At 35.0% G+C, this 23,910-nt stretch overlaps 1 protein-coding gene across 2 annotated transcripts in view; it reads left to right on the top strand.

Moving 5' to 3' along the window:
- Positions 1–23,910, top strand: part of LOC106665170 (protein sprint) — a 450,469-nt gene that overhangs the window by 34,432 nt on the left and 392,127 nt on the right. The window contains exon 1 of one of the 2 annotated variants that reach the window (XM_014391412.2): positions 21,985–22,089. The exons of the other annotated variant lie outside the window; for it this stretch is intronic. Within the exon in view, the coding sequence (XP_014246898.1) occupies positions 22,009–22,089 (81 nt within the window). The 5' untranslated portion in view covers positions 21,985–22,008. Of the gene's footprint in view, positions 1–21,984; positions 22,090–23,910 lie in introns of those variants that run through there. 2 annotated transcript variants of the gene reach the window in all.

Genomic DNA, 23,910 nt, shown 5'->3' with positions numbered 1-23,910 from the left:
ACGTTTTCCTAATCAAATATAACTCATTGTTAATAGAAAATACTTTCGTTTCGTAGAAATGAAAATTACCGAACCAATTTAATGGTCGAGTTGTTTTCATATTTTACATTAAATGAAGCCGTCTTAATGTTATGAAATATCAAAGGACTTCAATTTTGTAATGTTTTCCAACCCTGCCACGAATATTACGGGTGTTTCAACCGAATCGGATTATCCTTTTTGGGTTCTGGGTGGGGGGATGGTAATTGAGGAAGGAAAAGACTTTGATCAGGAGTAAAAACGGGCGTCAGCCGAAGCATTTTTCCAACACCTCTCTCTTCGAAAACCTCCCTCATACGACCATAATTGCCAAACACTCCAAGCCAATCAAGGCGTTAAGAGAAAGGGAGTGCTGGTTGTAATTTGATGAAATTCCCCTTTTCCCGGGCCCACCTCCGAATCTATGGAAATTGTCTTATTTGCAAAACTTTCGAGTCAAAGGCTTAAACCAATCAATCTCTATCCCATCAAACTTCCCAGTGGGATAAACCAATAAAACTACGCTCCGCAATCCGTCTAATCCAATCAAAGATGTAATAAGTGGCGGATGGTGTTTCGTTAACATGATAATTGAAATACAGTTTTCACCGGATTAAAGGATTAAATCCCTCTCGTAAAGAAAAGAGAGAGAGAGAGAGAGAGAGAGAGAGAGAGAGAGAGAGAGAGAGAGAGAGAGAGAGAGAGTGAGCAAATGTAGCTGTTTAAACCCTAATTCAACGTAGTGTAGTAGGAGAGTAATAGAATGGTAAGATTTTCTCTATTTTTATAAATGACAGGATACTCGCCTATAGCTAACTGAGGTGAACTTGGGTCAAAGGCAGTCCTGCGAATGGACTCATATATTTGGGGTATTTGAGGATGGCGTATCTATTCACGCTTTGAAATCTGATTGTAAACAGGATTTTATTTTGTATTGATACTTAGGATCAATTGTGCCAACCATAAATGTTTGCTGATGATTTTACAGAAATAACGGTACGCTGAAGCAATGCCGCTTCTTGCTTGCTTGCTAGAATGTATTATTTTGTAGGTCCTGATTTTTAGGAAGGACATTTTTGGCTCGCTTTTCTTAGATTAGGCAAACTTCCACGATATAGATAAATAAAAATGCTTCCAATTTTTTTAAGTTTATGCCTGTATAAATCTCTCAACACGACACGCAAGAATGGCACAATTACACAGAAGACAAACACTTTGATCCCTGAAGATTATGTCAATAAAGATCGAAACGTTGGCACGATAAAGAAAATGTTTTTCTGAAACCTACATCACACCAGACCGCATCTTACGATTTCTGAATATTTATGCCTGTATTTGGGTTTCAAGTTATTATTTTCAATTTTTTTTTATACTTATATTTGAGGAGTCTGTTGGCACTCTCCAAAGCCACATTTTGCATTTAAATTTGTTAAAGTGCGGTTTTCTTTGCTGTTGACCAACACATAGTTTGTGTTGAGAATGGAGAGGGTCGATGGCGGAATATCGAGACCCTCAATTTGGTTAGTTGTATAATACGCGTAAAGGTATAGAGTAATATCGAGTTCTGAATCATCCTAATTGAGTGAATGGTATGTAAATAGGAGTAAATGTATTTAAGAATGAGTGAGTACATATGTGTTTGGAAATGCATGCGTTGAGTGCTGAATTGACTAGCTGTTGAATGAAAGCATCCGGACCACGGTGTCTGGACGGATGAGACAGGGTCTACCCGGGACTGCCAACACCCGGAGTGGGTGATTCCCTGGTTTGCCGGCAGTTCCTTGTAAATAACAAAAGCTGTGATTCCAGTGGACTAGGAGAAGCAAATAGGCTCAACTCGGCACAAGTGAATGTGACTTTGTATATACATGTGCGGATTTGAGCCTAAATAAATCCAAATTCAAAATCCAAATAAATTGTATTTTACAAATAAATAATATAAAGTATCATAAATGAGGTCACTTATCATTTATTGGGTCCGTCTACAATCGCGGGTTTGTTGAACTACTCAAACGCAGATCGACATTCTGTTATCTTCAGTGAGGAACTCTCAACAACTAGTTTCTCACTGAAGATGGCGCATCGCCGATACGAGCTACAGTAGTTCAATAAGCCCTTCGAGTGAAGAGGGATCCAAGTGACCCAATGCCGGTTGAACTGGAGTTCACCGACTCGCAGACCTACACTCAGCATCAACTCAAGTATCATAAAAACAACGTAAAAATGCCCATAGAAACATTAATAATAATCATTATCTTGTTAAACTTATACTTGTAAACAGCCAAAAAATGTAAATATTACAATGTACATACATAAGTCCAATTTAAAATAATGTTCACAGAAAGAATAATAAATTGAGTAAAGGAGTATATTATAATTAAAAGAATATCAATATAGAATTTATAGGGAAAATAAGCTAAATATCATAGTCCTTAAAATAAAGAACAAAATAGATAAAATGTACCAATGTGGAATAATGTATAAAATAGAGCGTGAATGTAGGCAAATATATATAGGAAAGAAAATTCAATAAAAAATGGTATAATTGTCAAAACAAAAATGATATAAAAAAGAAAATAGGACAAGAAATTTAGCACATCATAAAAATGCAAGAGTAGTTTAAAAAAAATTAAAAATAATAAAACTTACTGGTTGGCAAATATATTTATTAGCAATTAATCAATACATTTTTAATCACAGAATCAGTTATAAAAGCAATAAAAACTTACAGAATATTTTAAATTAAAATGAATGCAATTCGCGCTAATTCCAATATTTTCCATTCAACCTTTCTTCTGAAATTAACACATTTATATCCTTTATGATAGAGATATCGTACGTAACATCGTCGGATGAAGAGGTTATTGGAATTAGCCAAATGCATTCATTTTAATTGATAATAAAATTAAATTTCTTTCAATCTTCAATAAAACACCTCCAATATCCATGGAATTCATTAAAAAGAAAATAAAACCACTTTGTTTTCAATCATTCCATTGATCTCAGCACGGATCTGAGTTAAGAGATAATTTGCAATCCTTGGGCTTGCCAAAACAAATTGACCACAGCGAAGTTTAGGTAGAGTATAACGTTTCACGCTCGGAGCATGTACATGCTCATTTATGTATGAACACGGAGCGCTACGTTTTTTCCTTAGCATTGTGGATACGCACATTAAACGAACAATTCTTAAGGAAGAGAAAAATAGTCGTTCCGAGAGGATAAACCTACTCTCAACATGGTAAACCACTCTTTTATGGTCACTACACACTCAGCTTGCACCAACCAGAGCAAACGGACTTTGTATGAAAATGCTCTCCCAACTTGAGAGTACAACGTATTTTTATAATGCCGTGGTAAATTTTTTACGAAAAATATAATTACTGATAAAATATACCAGTGTATTTAAGTAAGAAAGTAGTAAATATACAAAAAATATCCTTAAGGTTTTAAGTCTTAAGATCGTTTAATGATTTATCCTTTGTTTTTCCGATCATTAAAGTTAAGAATCCTAAAAATATGACTGACAGTTCATTATTCTTCTTTTAATCCTTGCAAAGTTTCCCTTGCTGTCTTGATTTTTGAAAAAGAAACTCAATATGAAGAAAACTACTATGATATTGTCAAAGGAGTTATTGTAAGCTTGAGGTCAATTCTATACTAAGATCGGGTGAAGGGAAGTGTTTAGGACCTTGAGAAATTTAATAACGTGATACGACTGTTGTAAAGCTTACAATTATGCAATTTTAAAGTCTTATAGTAACAAAAAGTAATGAAATGGTAATAGGAATTTGTATTACCGGAATTATTTTTCATTTTTGATAAAAGTGGAAATGCAAATGCAATAATTATTTTAAAGATTATTAGTGATGGGGATGTATTCTTTAGTTGCTGTAAACAAAGCAGTTTGCAGTGCTAGTGTTTTAAATTAAAAAAAATTATTATCGTTATTATTATTATTATTACTATCTATCTATTATTACAATACATACATATAAGTGAAGAAGGTCCAGCCAGATTTACAAGTCTATCGGTTGGTTTTTTTATATTTGGAAGTTGTACCATAGTTTTGTTTGTAGATTATTCAGAATATAAATATGTCTTATTAGTTAATACAATATTAATTCGAAAAAAATCTTTGTTCGTCCCAGGTTCTTTTTTGAAGGTTTTATAACGTTTATAATTAAAGTAAACCCCAATTGATGAGGATGCTGATTCATAATACAAGTGATTTTTTTATTTTGTTTATATTTTTTTAAAATTTAATTTTTTTAACAGAGTTAATTATGTTTAAAAATTATTAATGTTCTCAATTAGCTAGCATTTTAAGTTAGATTTTAATTTTTTTTATATTCCGCATTCATTCTTTCATACGAATTGAGGGGTTTTGTTAAATGCAATAAATTAAATTATTTGGGTGGTGGTAAAAACTTTGACAGGGGATCCATAAAGGAACATTGGACCTTAATTTCTATTATTTTTGGTTTCGATTCTTTTTGGTAAGATAACAAATTTTGGATTGAGTTCAGTGAGTTGTTCCTTGACTCCGTCTGACAACCTATTTCTTTCGTGCCCATTTTAACTTTTTCGGCAAAAGTAATCCCTTTTTGAATAAGGCCAGAGCCTATTAGGGACTTTGCTTGATAAAACGTTATCTTATTTTTCACTTTCAGCTCCAAAGCTTGTGTTTCATATTTATATTTTGGGCAATAACGCGCCAAGGTGTTATGTGGGCCCTGACAAATCATGCACACTGGAGACTAATAAGGAACAGTCTTTTCGTGGCTTTCCAGCCCACAACCACACATAAAAACCTTCTTCTTACAAGAAGAAATTGTATGTCCAAAATTTAAACATTTAAAACACCGTAGGGGAGCAGGAATAAATGGTCTTACGGGAATCTTCATGTAGGCAACATACAATTCGTTTGGAGGACACGGGATATTGAATGTGACAACCCATGAAAAAGATGTCCTACCATCATTTCTTTTTAACCGATGAATGCTTATAATTAGAAATCTTTAATTCTTCGAGGACTTCTTCATCAGTACACTCTTTCAAGTCCCAGCAAGAAATTACACCTTTTGATTCTATTTTACATTCCTTTCAACCTTTACCGGTATATTTTCTAAATTTTTAATTTCCATTATTTTACTACCTTTTTCCTCATTGAACGCTTCAATATAAATTAAACTGTGACGACCTTTTTTATGTTTACTCCTTTCCCTACTTCTCTATTTATTACTCTACATATTCTTATTAGCGATAGTGAGTGAAGGCCGCCTGAATCTCTCCCATTCGATCTACGAATAATAAAATGTCTTGCCCCAGAAGTAGAAACAGGAGAGGGAGTCCTATTTAGAAGGGGTAATCGGTTTCGAAAACCTTCTCGGCCCAGTGGGTCTTTCAAAGGATTTTGGAAAATTTTGAAAAAAATTGAAAAAACAGATGACGTTTAAAGAAAATAAATAAATAAATTTTACCCAACCCTGAAACCAGGTTTTTAGGGAGATTCAACCCCACACTTCCCAATAGGGAATCCGAGCTACAAACTAACACCCAGCAGACTTGTTGAATCGTCAAAATATTTATCCAATTGAACTCACCTCACCAAAAAACACTAGACTGACGAAGGGACGTCCTAGCTACCACAGCACACCACTATCATGCACTTATTATATCAATATACCTCAAAACTTCGGTTTTTTCCCGGAGCGGAAATTCTTGCTTGTTTCAAGTTTTATATATATATTGGAAATATATTGGGAGTAAGACATACTTTGAGGTTGTTTATATTGTTGTTGTCATGAAATGTGTAAGTGCAACTTTTGTAAAGTATTTACTTTATTTAATGGCAATTGGCCACTGCACCATAGCTTTCTACTCCGTATCGAATTAACGACTAATGTACCATAATAAAGGTGTCTTGGTTAAGGAAGTAACTCAAATGGTAAATCTTTGCACTACATACTCTTAGTTTTTTGTAAATTCCAACAGCGTTGTTCCCAAGATAACCATTCATCCAGTATTATTCCGAAATAGTTTGGACTTGAACCTCATTTAATTTTGGACAGTCACATGCCTCGTTTTTATTACTAACCAGGCAGTCAAAAGAGTGATATATTAATTTACAGTTGTTGTTATTAGCTGCACGCACATGGAATGCCATCACCGAGCTTTTTTGTGATTAAACATTAATTCTTTTTCATGTGCTTATTTAGACAATTCGTCAAGAGTTTTTGAGCTTTGACAATAGCCGTATTCAACTTCTTATGGGGTAGTGGAAATGTTGGGTCTTCGGCGAATGAAAATAGTTGTAAGTGAGATTGGTAATTTATTTGGAATGAAAACAGTTGGTCGCTAACTTCTAAAATAATGACGTCCCTAGGTAATAATGATGACTGTCGTAGAAAGAATTTAAACAGAATTTTACTCCTCTCCAGAATTCGGTATCAGAAAATTAAACTGAGAACCGGCCTTAGTTCCCCCTGCAAATAGGATAACTTCTTAATGAAACTATTAACTGCTTGTCTGTTCAACGAGCCGGCTCTGGGCCTGGATTAGTTGGATATTGCAGCAACATTGTTGCTCGCATAGTTATAACAAGGGGCCTTGATAAAGTGTCAAGTGATTAAAACAGTCCAATCCCAGGAATGGACGGGAATTTATAAGAGTCGCTTTTAGGAATACCGAAAGGACTGAAACCGATGCATCATTGTTTTGTTGTTCTTGAAGTACGGCAGGTCTTGGGACCATTTGTTATACTCAGTCTGGCTACGCCTGAAACTTTCTCAAGAAATTAAATCACATCCGTCATTCAACTGTCTTCCAACTCCTTCATTTAGAGTTGGGCTCAACGAAAATATATTGTAATTTAAAAACCCGAGGCTAATAAGAACTTCGAGAGTTATTGTGTTCTGCCAGGTTTCGTGGGTTTCGACTTCAGGTGTGGCTAAACATGTTACACAATGTCGAAAGTACCTCCCCAAAAACCAGCTGAATGATAAATCATCTTTTTTTTTAAATATTCGATAACACTTCTAATTTAAATATTTACTAATATTAACAATTATACAAGAAATTTGAAAACAAATTAAAGTATGTATAATAAAATAATGTTATAGACTACGCTATTCCTTAACAAACAGATTTTATGTCTCTTTTTAAAGAATTGAGAAAATGCTGTCAAAAAAAAAAGAAAAAAAAAGTTGAAATTGTTTGAATAAAAGTCATAGATAAATATTTAATTTTTATTGTTGGTTTATTATCTTACTTGTGAGGATAAATATTATTGATTGGTGTCATAATATTATTATGAATCATACTTTCAGAACAGTTCGAAAAAATAAAATTTATTTATTATCCTTAAAATCAATGAATCTAATTGTTATACATACAGACACACCCTCCCACCTCTGAAGCTTTTGACGTTTGTTAGATAGGTTTTGGTTCTTTTGATAAATGGTTTTAATAATTAAATTTTCATCTTAATCTTAAATGTTAAACTGAAATCTGTTCAATAGGAAAAAAGTAGTTTTTATTGGTATTTTGTATATTGCAATTATATAAGTTATTCTCGTAAAAAGAGAACAATGCTTGCCGGGCAATGTTTATTTTTCCTTGTCTGTCTAAAGTTCATTTTGTAAAACATATGTGCACAAATTATATGTTCCGGACAGAAGTACGATATGTATAAGCAATTTTAGTTCAAAATTTAATACAATTATTGGCAATAGAATTTTTTTTAAAATGTTGGATTGCGTTTCAGTGTACACGTGTTGAACTGGGACTGGGTCACATACTGGGTCCGTCTATCCTCGCGGGTTTCGATGTCTCCCAAACGCATTTCGGCTTTGCGCCTAGGCAGCAACTAATTCCACGCTGAAACTGGCCAAGGATTAACCAATAAAAATAAAAGAACCGTGTTGCACATAAAAGTAGGAATGAAGTGAGGTTGGCCACAATGCAAGATATCACTACTTTGATGTCATCCCATTTTTTGGGAGGAAGCCTCTAACTTTTACCTTCCTTCTGGGGGTCTCTCAGGTTATGGAATAAAAATAAAACGGACTTGGCCACTGTGTAGATATCATTACAGTGATAGGCTAATGTGCTTGGAGGGGTTCTGGAACTTGGTCTTTTTTTTCACGGTTAGGTTTTTGTTGGGATATCACGCTTGTTTGTTCGCTTCAGCATCGTGGATGTCATCGAGGAGCGATTTTACGTCATAGATTTTCAGTTATAAGATCGTTTGGGCCTCTGTTGAGGAGCCGAGAGATTGACTCCTTGGGCGTTGTCATGTGTATTTATATTTGTTTCTTAAACTGGCACAGATCATAGACGTGTTTAAAATTTATTATTTATACATTTCGTTTTCATTAATTACGATTTATATAAAAAAAACAAAATCACTCCCGGGGGCCGTTCGGGCAACCAAAAACATCCGTTCTAATCAAGCATTTGACGCGCCAAAATGTGAACGTGAAACGTTGCAAGTTTTTTTTAAATCGATGGATGCGCGTAACTTCACTCATTTAAAATACCTTCCCTTCTATAAACGGCACAAGTTTTACGAAACTTGCAATTTTCAGATTTTTCCCTTTACTTAAAATATAAGCCCTATCTTTCTACCAAATTTCACGGTTCTACATTTACGGGACGTGGACGTGACAATTTTGATGATGACTAAACCCTCTCCTCTAAAGAGGCTCTAATTTTGAAAAAAAAAAAAATAGCAATTTTCACTTTCTTCTCATTTGTCGCAATATAAGACCTAACGTTGTACCAAATTTCATGTTTCTATCTATTCTTGAAATGCCTTACAATTTTGAGGATGAGACTTCACTCCTCTCCACTAAAGCGGCACTAATTTTTAGAAAATTCCAATTTCATTTTTTCGTTTACTTGCAATAGAAACTCTACCTTTTTACCGAATTTCACGTTTACGTTTTCATGATTTGGATGATCAGTGAGTCAGTCAGTAACAAAAATGCGAACTTTGAAGAAATTCTCCCCTTTCGAAAAGGCTGAATAATTAAGTGGTGAAACTTTTACAATGTCCTAAGCGACCTAAGCTCAATTTATGTTTTAAATTTCAAAAGCCCATCTTGAGAGGAAGCAGAGATATGCCGGTGAGAAAAACCTAGTGAATTGGTTCGTGTATTATTAAAACATTAACAAACGAAAAACTGCACGAACCTTTCTGGTTACCTGTGCGTGTATGAGTACATTAGAATACTTATTAGTTGCAAGCGATTTATATCTTTTTGTGTAACGAATGCTGTTTAAATACTAGTTAATATTATTAAATTATACGGTGGCGCGTTTATTGCGGAGAAATTTATAGCCTTTATAGCCTATGACATGGAAAACAAGTTTTGCTTTTGATGTACATGTTATTTCGAGCATGGAATACCAATGCAAAGCCGTTTGTGCGTTAGAATTTATGATTAAGCTGTCACCAACAGTTGTTTGTAACGGACTAAATGACAATTATGGAGATGCTTGGTTTAAAAAATTAAAATTTAGAAGATAGCGGGCTTAATCTCCGTAATTTATCAATTGTGAAGGGTGGATAACAGGTTTTTATTAAATATGCGACGGCTTATCCGTTCCGCCCGGTGTCTAATTTTTCAATTAAGTTTTGACAATCTGTTTAAACTCAAAGACTTCTGCCACTGGCAATTCGGACAGTATTAACTCTATCGTTAAGAAAAGTCCCTTCCCTGATTTTATCGAACGCTTATATAAGAAATGTTAATTACGGGTGCAACACGACTTTGGGCTGAGCTTCAAGGAAGATACGGCTTCTGTGGAGACGCTTAGACAATGAGTTGTAGATAATAATAAGATAGTGGAGAGGGTGGTCATTTGTCATGTTGGCCCACCTCTCTGATAACTCCCTGTCAAAAACAATCATCCTTATCGCTTTTCCTTCCGTTGCACCCTCTTAAATATTGCGTGTGCAAGTAATATCATAACTTGACACTCAAAAAACTTGGGTATTCAACAACAGCGGGATATTTGCGACTTCGAAATAGTGAAAAGTTAACATTGTTACCACCTCAGATACAGAAATTTTAAGTAACAAATAAATATCAAATAAGATAATATGAATAAATAAATAGGAAGCCCAATTTATGAAATAATTTGAAAAAATTAATATAGGTATTTAGTATAGGTGAAAATTGGTATAGGTATGTGGTTCTTAGTGTCCAGTTGTTTTATAATTTGTTGAAATCTTGAGGAACGGTCAAGAATGAGGTAGTTTCATTTTTGCCGACGTTTCGATCTTTATTCAGGACATAAAGTGTGGTGCTATTCTTGTGGTCTCATATTAGTGTTGTGCGAAAGTGTTGCGACAACATAATCAGAATCAATCATTCCTACTCACCAATTCGGCTTTCTTCCTCATTATTCATTGCACGATCCAACAAGGTTTCAGAATTGTCGACATCTCTACCCCACAGAATAAAGAGTATTGTTTGGATGCGTTCCTAAATGTTGCACAAGCTTTTAATGGGGTCTGGCGCCCCGCACGCTTTATAGACTTAAACGCTTTCTGACCGACCGCTCCTTCAGAGTGTGATGCGGCAAAGTTCTCGGAAGTCAGATAGATACAATCCGGTGTCCCATAAGGGGCATCATTTTCATCTCATGCTTTATAAAATTTAACTTTATAAAATTACTGTTTTTCTACCTATACACCCTAATACCATTGTTACCACCTATACGGACGATACCGCAATTTTGTAATTGAAAATTCGAATGCTATCTAATTCCAACATCTAAAAAACCTTGAGCTCATCGAAGGTGCAGAAAGTGGAGGACAAGACTGAATGAAGAAAAAAGCATTCAGTGTTCTTTTATGTAGCTTTCCACTGTACATCAACAACAAGTCAAATACTTAGGACTATACCTAGACAGCAAACTGACGTGTGAATCCCCACAGAGACTTAAGAGACAACTTAACAAAAATTAAAACAATTACAAAGACTTCTAGGACCGAAATCCGCCTTTCACGTCAACAGTAAACTAACCTTATACAAGGCTTTATTGTGACCACTTTGGGCATACGGAGATGAACTGTGTTGTGGGGTTCTGCCAAGCTATCCAACATCCAGCGCATCAAATGCTTGCAAGTCCTCCGGGAAATCGTCAAAGCTCCTTAGTACGTCACTAACTTCACTGTCTGCAACGACATCAACATTCCTTTTGTATTGAACTGTTCCGTTCCCGATTTCAAAAGTTTTACATCAGCCTCTCGATCCGTCCTAACATTACTGCTCGATCCCTCTCTACACATTCCCATCTCGAGAATCCGCCACGTCGCCTTATTCGACGATGGCCTGGAGACCTTGCCTGCCCTTTAATCCCTCACCCTGAGTGCCATGGTTTCTCATGTCCACTGGTGGCAACGCTGGCATTAGTGTGATGGTTTGAAAAAACGCCTTGTGAACAAATTTTTAGTTTGTTCTAATAAGTATAGGGCACAAATAAAATAAATATAAATGCTTTTTGAAATTTTACCTATTAACTTTACATATTCGAACTGATGTAGGATTGAGGGGGGAAATTGTACTAAACAGGTTACGTATATACTCACCAATCCGCAATACAGTTACAGAATTAGCCAAACTTTTTTCACAAATCATACATAGTATAAATCCATACATTATCAAATAAATGATTAAATAACGATAATTAAAACAAAACACCAATTCAATCAAACAGAATCCTAAACTTTTATAAGAATCAGATCTGTTAGACATATTTAGGAGCGTTTTGCAACAGTGAGAGCATATTTTTTAAAAGTTGTGTAATTTTTCTGTGGTATGCGAGTTTTTAAATATTTACCAGTAGTTGATAGTCCTTGATCATCCTGGTCCACTTGTTCTTGCTGTATTTCATGTCATGATAGCTGATCAGTAATGTGTAAACATACATAATTTACTTTCTCCACATATGTCTCACTAAACAATCTGTCGGCTTAAATTTTACATTTCACTTCATTTCCTAAATTTTCTACAAGTTACTTAATACTTGTAAATCTCTACTTAATCCTTGGGACCTATATGTTTTATGTAGATACGTGTTGTAAACGTGCCCCGCCACTTCCACAGAAAATACAGTCATTTAACGTTGTACATTTCTGTAAATGTTGTAATAACAAATAAAATTAAAATCAATCATAGAGGTACATTTCTGTAGTACGTTTTGATTAAAACTGAATTTCAAAACATTTATGGGACGATCTAGTAATTTACAGATTAACAATAATATTCAGCAATTGTATCATATTGTTATATTTTGACTTACAACTCGATGGGATTGAAGTTTGTCTTAAACCATTGTAATTCCGGTAATGAGAAATTCAATCGTCGTTATATCGGATCCTGGAAGTTAGTGCATAAACTATGGCAATTTTGTACCCCCCGGCTAAGGGGGTTTTGCGGCTCTTGGGCCCGAAAATATACCAGAATTCACCATTTGCGGTGTCCGAGAGTGGGATCCTTGCGGTTTAGCCCCGAGGACCCCATTCTATCCTTCCTCCTGATTATTCACCCTCGCCCATACTTAGGATCTCATTATACGACCCCCATCCAATGCCCCGGGGGCGTACAAATGCAAATACGGAAATTATTGCTCCTCGGTCTCATCCCGATGACAAATCAATTGAGCCCTTCGGGAACGGAGTCGTATCTTATTCTTCAACAAGGTTTGATAATTTGACAGCCCGTTGATTCCAATCCCTAACGATTTGTTTACCTCGATCGTAATCAGAAATGTTTAATGAGAATGGTTTCAACACCATGATTTATGACTCCCTTGAGATAACATATACATTTTAGATGAACACTAGGCAGAAATTTGGAAATCACAGCGTACAAATTCGTTGAGTGGTAGAACATCTTGATCCGCCTGGTTAAATCAGAGTCCACTAATCTGTTTTCTTATACAATATTATGAACATGATATTTTAATAATGTAAGTTTTATTTCGACCAATACCTTAATAAAGATTAATTAATCGAAAGAAGTTATTATTATTTGTCCTTAAATTATTATTAGGCAAAAAATGTTTCGTCGTGAAAGACTGACTACCTGGTGGTAAACACTTTCAATTTCGTTTTGTTTTCTGCTTTGTTAGAACATATCAGTCATGTATTTTCATGTCTTGGGAAAGAAAGAAATTTGTTAACATTATTTTGTATTACGCTACGTTTGATCATAGTATTCATCCTGTGCACACAAATTTAGCTGTACTTGTCAGTTAGGCAAAATCCCTCAGAAAAGTGTCCAGGTTTATCATATATTCCCCATCAAAGATAATAAACAATTGATAGATTGTATTCGCGCTGTATTAGAACATTTTGGCAACACAGATTTAATAGGCTTAGTTGGTGAATCAAAACTAAAAATACGATTTCCGATGAACAGATGTGGAGGTACAGTTACAAATAGTCAATGACTCGTTGACGCGACGAAAAAACAAAACAAATTTCTCAGTCATCTGAAGTAATCGAGAATTTGTGTTGTTTTACTTTTTTAAAATTAAAAGTATGTGCACACGGCGCAAGATCAACAAATTTATGATATTTCAGAAGTTAAAATGGGAAACACTTGTACGTTTAACCAATTTGTACTAAATATTGCGTAGATAGGCTAGCAACGAATGTCAATAGGTGAATCAGTTATCAAGTTAGATGTTTGTTGTTAGTAGTACGTTAACAATAAATCCAGTTTCTAAAACAATTACATTAACTATTATGGCTTACCACGTTGGGACATGGCCAAGCTTCACCAATTGTTAATCCAGTTCAAATAACAATTGTACATGCACCAAAACAATAAAAAAGCCTGATGACTGGGTAAAACGTACTTTGCCAAGGAAAGTACATTGTGTTGTACACTGTTCCAGAATGCAAGAAAGTATAGGACCTAGGGTATTTGCTCTTAAAAAGTACGTAAAAAACCATGAGAAATGTGCGTATAAAATACAGTCATCGTTGTCGCGTCATTCAAGCAATAACTGTATTTGAGCCATTGTTCTGAATGTCAAAACAAAAACTAAATGTTTTGGAAATACAAAAAAAAAAAAAACCATCCTCAAGCCTCAATATGGTACAAGGATAGTGGGAAGGGCCTCCCCAAGGAAGGCGATTGACGTACTAATAATAGTGAGAGTACACTTTTGCATTGTAGATGCAATGATCACAAACGATTTCAGGAACAAACGTGCTGAACTTTTAAAATTTAAGAAAAAGTTTCGAAATGCGTAAGAAACAGAAGAAAAATTAAAATTTATCACAGGTTTCTTGCTGGGCACTGGGGCAATAGGGATACTCTCTACTAGATTATAGAAGTAGGAATCGAGTGAAATGAACAAGCAGTTTCTATTATACGAAAAATGCTACATCGCTGACCGACAAATCCGTCTGCGTTATTGTACTAAAGTGTAAAAGAAAGTAAAGTGATAGCAATGGCCCCTCCACAAACATCTGTCAAACCAAACTGCTAGCCAAAGAAACCTGTGCACGTGCAATATCTACCATCTCTAAGGTTTAACAATAATTATTCTGTGAAGTCAGTGGGGCATTAGTCTTAATGGCTCTCAAAGCCCTCAAAATTACTTTTACTTTAACCTTTTTTGGAACTGCCCAAAACCGTTAAAAAACTGATCTTTAAATAGCCTAACACGCCAGAGGGTCTCACAGATAATGAGGCAGCAGATATACTTGCTAAAAAAGGAGCCCCATCCACGGCCCAAATACATACATGTCCTGTGGAATAAACTTGTGACACATTGAAAGAGAATGTAGGGTAACTAAAGAAGACACCAAATACTGGGAGCAAAAACCCAAGCATTGGGCAAGCAGAACGATTACTTGCACAAAAAAAAAACCAATGGGAGAAAAAGGAAATCCTACTTACAGAAATGAATTAAAAACTCTAACTGGCAAATTTACAGGACATGCTCCAGTTAATATCAACTTAAAATTTCGGACTATCAACAGATGACGAATGTCGATTATGCCTAAAAGAGGCAGAAATGATAGAACACATCCTATGCAACTGTACTGCAGAAGCTAGGAAAAGGGTGTGTTACCTGGTTTTGGAGGTTTTGGAACCGCGCAAATCTTGATTCCATACCCCAGGGAAGACCTTTTTACCTTAAAAAGAAACGAATATCTTTCAGGAAATCCATTAGCAGATCTCGGAGACAAAAAGGAACGAATCCTTACATATGAAAACAAAAGTAAAAAGCACTAAACATTTGAAGCATGCCCTTGGAAAACGTCCGTCTATGCTTCTTGCAAATTTGGAAAGAAAGAACTTGCATGAACTGTCTGTCCACAGCAGATTAAAACAACCTGAAAAATAGATATATCAAAGGATGTTTGCATTGTTCTAAAAGGTGACTAAAGTCTCTCTTTCTTTCCACAGTGGCCTAAAAGATCTATTGTGGAATCGACCCTACATTACCCCCAAAACCTCGAAGCATTGCCCATAAGGCTTTTTAGCACTTACTGGAGTTCCTGTTCACTTATTTCTTTAGACGTCAGAATTGCCTTTTCGAAAATGCTGTACCGTTTCAGGGCCAATGCTTTTCCGTCACAAAGGACATGCTCTGTTGTTTTTGCCTCTTCAAGACAGTCACGTTCCTGTCTTAGTTTTCAGTTTTTCCAGTTTTTAGGTGCTAATTAAATGAATAATGACAAGTATAAAAGCCTATTATTTTTTTAATTTTTGTCTACCGAAGGAGAGGTAAATAATTACTCAAGAATCAAATAGAAAATAGGTAATTAGAAGGATTGTTCACTAAACCAGTTGCCCAAATTGTTATAAATCTGTTAAAACTCTTCTTAAAACATCAGTTTTAGCGGTGAGTCTGTGTGCATTTTTGTTTTCTTGATTGATATGTTGAGGAACATATTTTATTGTTTTGCATATGGTGAATTCATCCAATGTGTGTTGGTTTCTTTTTCTATACATTTGTTCAGCTGCGCTTTTATCTTTGTGGCAAGCCAATTTGTGGTTCTTGTTCAAAGGGAGTAAGAACTTTACTCGCTTGTCAGTTCGTTTCTTTCAAACCCCTGGTTTCATAGTACCCACATCAGATTATCTGATCATGTTTACCCAGGAACTGTATATGATAGGCATTCCCACCAGCTTTGAATTGAAGGTGGAATAATTTCAAGTCATTTAATGCTGCTTGGCTGTCTGAGAATATTGTTTTATTTCATTTTTTCCCTGAGACTCTGCACTTTCGTATGCCATCCTCTGGATGTATGTATGTATGTATGCATATGGTATCACAGTGCAACTTCAATTCTTATCTCCTATCAAAAAGGGCAAGTGTTTTTTTGACCCTTTTGTTAAGACATGCTGGTCAGAATATGCCCATTTTCCTATTATTATTCAGATTGTCTTAGACGATTTTTGTCTATAAAATGAGAAAATCGTTAGTTTGTGCCTGTTTAGAACAACCTTGATGTAATTTCCTTGTGACTTTATTACCGGACTTTATGAGGCGCATAGGCTATATTTTTTTTTTTTACATAAACACCGACTGTCTGTTTTGGAGGCCTTCGATGACTTGTATTGCCCGCTGCGTCTCTCTGTTAATTGACGAACAGATGTGTTGTCGACGGTCCAGTAAACTTGACGCCGTCTCCCAGCTGTTCCAAACCAGTTGGGGTAATACGATTAGCAGACGGGTTGGTATAAACCCCAAATAAACGGATTCCACCGAATCATCCGGGCAACAATTAGACTCCTCTTAAGTTATTATCTGTTAGTTCGTTAAATCAACCAGTTCATTGTGTTCTCGTTGTGTATATCTTCTGGTGCACTAGCTAATTGTTTATTATCAGAAAAAATGAGCGAAAGAAACTTCGATACCGTCTGGGAAATGGAATTTTTCACCTCTTTGATGGTGATAGATCTTTAAACTGATTACATAAATTTTCGATATTCAGTCGCCTCTTTCCCGCAATCGGGTAAAATTAATTAAGTACAAAAGTAAATATAACTAAATTAATTAATATGGTCAATTATGACCGCTAAACATATGCTTTAATGAATTAATGAAGAAGACAATATATAGGGGTATTCACGATCTATGTGTTAACCCTGTTAACTCTGTTAGGTCCTGTTAGATCGAGAAAAATGATGACGTAGACTTGTTAGAATTGGCTAGTTAACATTGCTCAATCTAACAGGCTAGAGCCAATGTTAGGTGTTAGGTCGAAAATCGGTAATTCACATGGCAGCCATGAATTTAACAGCTGTTTTGTGTCAGCACGTATTTTTATTCCTAAATACGCATTAATTAAATCAGACCAATACATTCCTTTTGTTAATTTCTGACCTGTCCTTACACTCTCATTCATAATAGACACATCCTATATCCTATAAAGTTGTAGGCTGTTAGTCGTTAGGATACAAGTTAGGTGTGTCGGCATGAATTGAAGCGTGTCATTTGTGAGTACTTTCGAGTGAAAAGATAGCATTTTGAATGAACGGGTTGATTAATTTTCCTTTTTTATTAACTTCTGGCACCTTGCAATTTAACACAAAAGAAAACCAAAATAAACAACTACAAGCCTTCAAGAACTGTTAGCTTCAGCTAACAGGCAGCTTAATTTTTGGTTTTACCAGTCGCGACGGGCAGCATTGCTGAAAAATTAACGGTTAACATGCTAAGAAAACAAGGGGGCGTTCACGATCTTACTGGACATTTCTCTATTCGAGTTAACACGAGTTAACATCTTACAAACATCGTGAATATCCATAATAGGGGGGCCGCAACGGTTCAGGCGTTGACACGGCGCTCATGGCTGTAAGGCAAAGGTCCCGGGTTCGAATCCAGCGGCCCTGCATTCGAACCGGACATATACATGGGCTTTTTTTCAAAAACACTGGCACCCCGAGGTTGATATAACCTCTGCTGTTGCGAACCCTCGTCAAAAAAATACCCATAATATCGTGAATAGTGATTGTGCACAAATACCCAAAACGTCGTTATACATCTGTAAAAACGTTTCTCAAAACGTAGTTTATAGTGGGGGAAGGTTTGTGTACATATTTTTGTTGGTTCAAATTGTACCCACGACTGATGATGGCGAGGATTTGAAATTCGTCTCGATAAAACAGCGAGACCAGCTCTGGCTCACCAATGTTTGTAAATGACCAAGCTACAGGTTAATCACCCGCAAACAAAGAATCTCACAAAATAATCTTTTGTGAAATACAATAGTGAGGTCTGCGAGGTAGTGACCTTTAATTTGATCGCCTTTGGCCGTCCTGATCTGCCTAGTCTCACCGATTGTCTTTTCTACGGTAAAGCGTACCATCCTCTCAGTGATTGATCTATGTGTATTACCGGTTATAGCGAAATTGTTTGAAATTGGTTTCTGACAGATCGGAATTATTTGGCTAAGTCGACCAAGGTACAATTTTTTTCAATTTTCGATCATTTCGAAAAATTTAATTAAGATTTGTATATTCGAGGTAAATTTTTGGGGTAATTACTACGTAAGATGGAGATTATGATAAAACATATCTGATCGCGATTTCCATTCTATTCAAAGATCATTTTCTTCTTCTATTTATCCTGTCTTTATATACGCAATTTATACGGCTGCCCGTCCTCATAGAAACGATTACCTTCACCTTCGCCAATTTTCTTACACTTCTTGAACCAATGGCGAATCAAGGTAAACGAATAAAAATCCAAACACTTTTTTAAACCATATTTACTTACAACTCACAGATCTAAAATGTTGAAGCCCCGACAGACGATCCGTACTGACACTACTAAACAAGTAAGCACGAATAATATATCGCGGTTTTTTCTGGATGAAAAAACAAATTTAATAGTTATCTACCAAGCGTTCGACCTATTTTAAGGTCATCGTCAGGGGAAAATAATCTTAATGTCTGTCTGCAAATCGACATAATTAAGTTGTTAATAAATGTTTTAAATTTCTTTGAACGTAGACTCAATCCCAACATTCCCAAGGACTATAACCCTCCAGTCTAACTCCAGTGAAGAAGAAAAAAGTCAGCGCCCTACTTGCCCCCTAATGAACTATACGGCACACGGAAACGTTCAAATTTTAACAGTACCCAAATCCTACAGTCCACAAAGTCTAAAAACAATAGTTAACGCTCAAATGTGTTTCCATCCTCACAAATCGACATCAATTTTAATATACCATTTATCAAAATCTTAGCTCAATCCGTATACAAAGGAAATTCCCCTCCAAATTGGCCAACCATCTCAATCTTTTATTCCATGATTTATCCTCAACAGTCCTTACGAATAACCCGTACGGGACGTAGCGTTCATGTTGACACGCTTATGTATGTGTCTGCATGATGATGAAGATCGTGTAACGGTCACAGATTGACACAATCTTAAAGATGTCGCCAAACTTTCGACATGTACGTCTTCCTCAGGACGTTAACTCTTATTTACAACAATTGATTTAATGATTGTTTACCCATAGGGCAATGATGAAGGAATAAAATTTAAATTCAGTTGTTACCAAGGCTACCATCACTGGATGGTAATTGTTCAAGCTTTCACGCTACCGTTAATAATTTTACATGTAAATACTATCTGTTTTACTTGTTGCGTCGAAGAATGCAGTTGTAAAAAACAAATAAAAAGTTTAAAAAAAAAAGTTGTTACCAAGAAAATTTCATTAAAACATATTATTTTTCACCATCCAGTAAAGCTAACTAGTTTCATACTCTTGAAGATAATGTCGAAAGCTTGGTGACAACTTTAATTTGTCCACTCTGTGGCCTTACAGAATTTTTCATCATCATCATCATCATCATGCTGGTAGTCGATCTTTCATTCTTCATCATATCTTATGTACACAGTTATCCACTGTGCACATCAATTTTGTTTATCATATTTACAAATACAGTTGTGAAATACAAGTAAAAAATAAATTATTATTTTATAGCATAGGTACTCTAATAAAATTGGGTTATTGAGGTAGAAATATACAATAAAAAATGTACTTCATTTTTTAATAAATATTATCTGACTGTGTGAACAAATATGATTTAAAATGCTTTGTCAGTATAGAAATTATTTACCATTTGAGCTTGATGTACATCGAGAATTAGCGGAACATGATGACCAGAAATTGGATTTTATTTGCAAATAATAAAATACCTGGTCTAAACGTGCCCGATTAACTTCATTTTAATAAAAAGAGAACTCCACTTCACCAAATACAACAATAAAGTTTTCAATTATAATAAATGTATTTGGGGAAATAATGCGGCCAATTATTTATTCGACCCTCCAGTCAAGGGGGCGAAAAAACGCCTTTACTTCAAATATTTATTAAATCGTTCCATCTGAATCGTAAGAGCAATTAGAAAAAGACTTTGTACAAAACAGGACAATTATTCTTAACAAGTTAAATAATGGGAGGTTCGAGGGTGCAGAAACTTCTCGAAGGAAACAGGCTCCAATTAACCCTTACAACATTCGCCTAAGCACCTTGAGGCATTGACGTCAAAATGACGTATAATTAAAATATTTAAAAAACTCAAAAGTGTTTGTTATGAGGGTTTTAAATGAATTTTCCGTTAACAATCTTTACTAATAATTAAAAAATGAAGTTACATTAAAAAATGTCCCTGGTTTGCTCTGGTTAGCCAAACTAAGTAGTAAAATATAATAAATTCGTTTAGAAAAGTTTAGGAACATCAAGTTCGGAGTGAAGTAAGATAACTGAAAATGATTCTGTCCTAACTTTGAATTATAATAACGTTTAACGATGAACGTGTTTATTAAACAATTTCGAACGAAACTGTTAATTTATAAGCCTGGAGGTTGGCTTAAATTTGAATTGTATATTCAAATTATCATAGAAATATTCGAATAGTGTTAGATGTATCGACTTTTTAAATTTGTAACTCACTATTGATAACTTGAACCTGTTGTTCAACCATGACAATGCTGGGACTCGCATTCAAAGAAACTTGAAACCATCTTGAGAACTGAATTATGTCAATTTGTGGACTCTTTAAATATTGTTTTGGCTTGATGATGAACTTATAATTAGTCGAAAGCTTGGCTTTTAATGGACTTGTTTCTAAATGCAGGCCGTACCAATATCCGTCCAGATTGGATGCAAAAATAATAATTTAACTTTGTGAAAAACGAGTCCAAATCGATCACTAAAAATGAACACTAGATATTCATGGGGGTCATGAATTTCAAAGTTAAATAAGTTTTGTCAAACCGCAACTGTTGTACAATATCTACAGGAAACCGTCGGAAGTATGTTCAAAAAAGTAAATGGGGCTGATTTGACGTTTATTTTCCCTTTCATTGAACAACTAGGCTAGACATTTCTTTTCGCCGTTGATAGCCCTTGTAAATACTATTCAAAATTCTATTAATAGTTCAAATGTCGACGATAAAACACGTTCTACGTTTCTGTCACAAGATTTATGTTTCACATCGTCCAAATCGGACCAGAGACAATGATTCTCGTATACATGCAATTATTTATCTATAAGATACTTTGTGATCGTCAGATTTATTATATTGAAAGCAATCTTTTTCCTTTTATTGTGTAGTTCAACAAGGCTCCTCGTTCTTTCTCATCGATTTCACCCAGTTAACAGGTAGACATTATATGTACCAGACAGAAGCCTCACTCGCAGTGCGTGTCGTCTCGCTCACGCAGTACGACTATCGATTCCGGACACGAGATGGCCCAAGGCTGTTGTTTATAACGCTTAGCAACGCTATCGACGAAACTGGGAGCCGGTGGCCTTTTCGTTCCGGCAGCCAGGCTCTGCAGGAGTTGCTCTTTCAGCTGTAGAGCACGAGTGAGTCACCGTTCTCCCCCACTATTGGATTCCCCTTCTTTGACCACCCCAATAACATCAGCTGTGTGGACACGCGATTGACTGTTAGTGTGTGTGTATAGTTGTGTTAGTGTCCATGTACGTCGGATCTAAAAAACGGTGTTGTGTCCTTTTACGCTTTAATGGGAATACGAGACATGTGGATACCCATTTAGAGGTAAATGGCATTGTCATTCTTTTCGTTCGACACGTGCTGATACAATTGTTCATCTTGCCTAAACTACACACTCAAAACAGACTATTTATGTTTTGTAAACAGACCACAATTTCAATATTATCACATTTCACTTCTTAAAATTTAATCCCAGTGTTACAATCTTCAATAGGAATTAAATTAATTACAAAAATAAAAAGTTTAAATAAAAAGACATAAAAGTTCATGTTTTATGTCTTTCTTGGCAGGAATTGTTTTCACTACTCTTTTCACAACCAGGTAGCACGTGACATTGTCATTCCTACAATGGAATCAAAACAATTTAAAAAAATACATTGCAATACAATTAATCCAACAAAATATAACTTTATTGTATTATTAATTAACCCACAGAAGATCATCGAGATGTTTACTTTCTATGCTCGATATTTTATTTTCATATTATTTGTTTGCAGTTTATAATATTTCGATAAATTTAAATATGCAAACGTGTTTTGAATTTACTTATTTCTATGATTAAAGCTTGTTATTGGTGTATTTTTCTTGACAAATTTATATCTGTATTTCTAGGTAAATGTATATACGGTTAAGTATACCATTTATCAAATGGCAAAACACTGTGTAGTGATGAAAATAGGTGTTATTGAAAATATTTTATTCTTGTTGGTCTATAAAAATTAAGAACACTTTGGATAAGGTATGGTCTTGAAGAAGAAAGCGAATTAGTAACTTCGTGGCTACTACCAAGCTTTCGACCTATTTTAAGATAATCATCAGGGCAAAACAACCTTACACATGCTTACAGATTGACATATTTAAGTTTTTACAGCCGATCTCAAATTTCCTTGAAGACCGACTCAGTCCCAACATTGCCAAGGACATAAAGTCTTTAGTTCCTGTTTTTTATTATTGTTAAGCAATAAAAATTATAATATAGTTATATAGCTTAAATAACCGTTACGGTTGATAGTCGTAAAAAAATTATAACATGAGGTCAGATTACTCCATCACCGACTAACTTCATCATCGTTCAAATACATTAGATTTCGTGGTCCGATTGACCAAATAACTTCTTTCAATTAATTAATCTTTATGTAAGGTATTGGTTGAGATAAAAAAGTCTTTCTTGGAATCCCGATCGTGGCACTGACTTTTTTTATCTCAACCAATACCTTACATAAAGATTAATGATATATAAATTTGTGTTTGTTTTGACGACTGAATCTTTTCATTTTTGTCCCATTTATGGATAGATCCAATAGCCATGGTTAATAATTCAAATGATTTCTTAAATTTAGCATGTCCATTGCAAATAGTTTTCGAAGTAATTATTTCTGTGAGATTTATTTTATTCTGCACTTTTTAAACCAAACGAAAGACTCGGTTTCTAGAAAACGAGAATTTTATTCAATTGGCTTCAGTGTAAAATCATTTCTTATTAATTATGAAGGAACATTTAATATGGAATAAATATGAAGGTTTATTATTTATAAAATGAAATTCCGGCATTTCCTTTATCGCAGATGTGAAGTTTTTAATAAATTAATAATGTAATCTACAATTTTGTTCAGACATGCCAGATGCTATGGTTTTTATTATTGATTTGTTTGCTACTATGAAATTCAAACAGTCGGCTCGTGGCTTCTCCGCAAAGGCTAACGACTATTTGTTTTATCATTATATTTCATGAGCATGCACATAACGTGGACCCTTTTTGTAAATATGGTCGCAAAACAGTTCAATCAAATGACAAGAAACACGACAATAATTTATGTATTACAGAGTACATAAACATCTATATGAATGACTTTATATATATATATA

Source organism: Cimex lectularius, unplaced genomic scaffold (assembly GCF_000648675.2).
Source record: "Cimex lectularius strain Harlan isolate CLEC.00 unplaced genomic scaffold, Clec_2.1 scaffold140, whole genome shotgun sequence".
NCBI lineage: Eukaryota > Metazoa > Arthropoda > Insecta > Hemiptera > Cimicidae > Cimex > Cimex lectularius.
The sequence above is the reverse complement of the archived record's forward strand: the minus strand, read 5'-3'. Positions and strand labels throughout refer to the sequence as shown.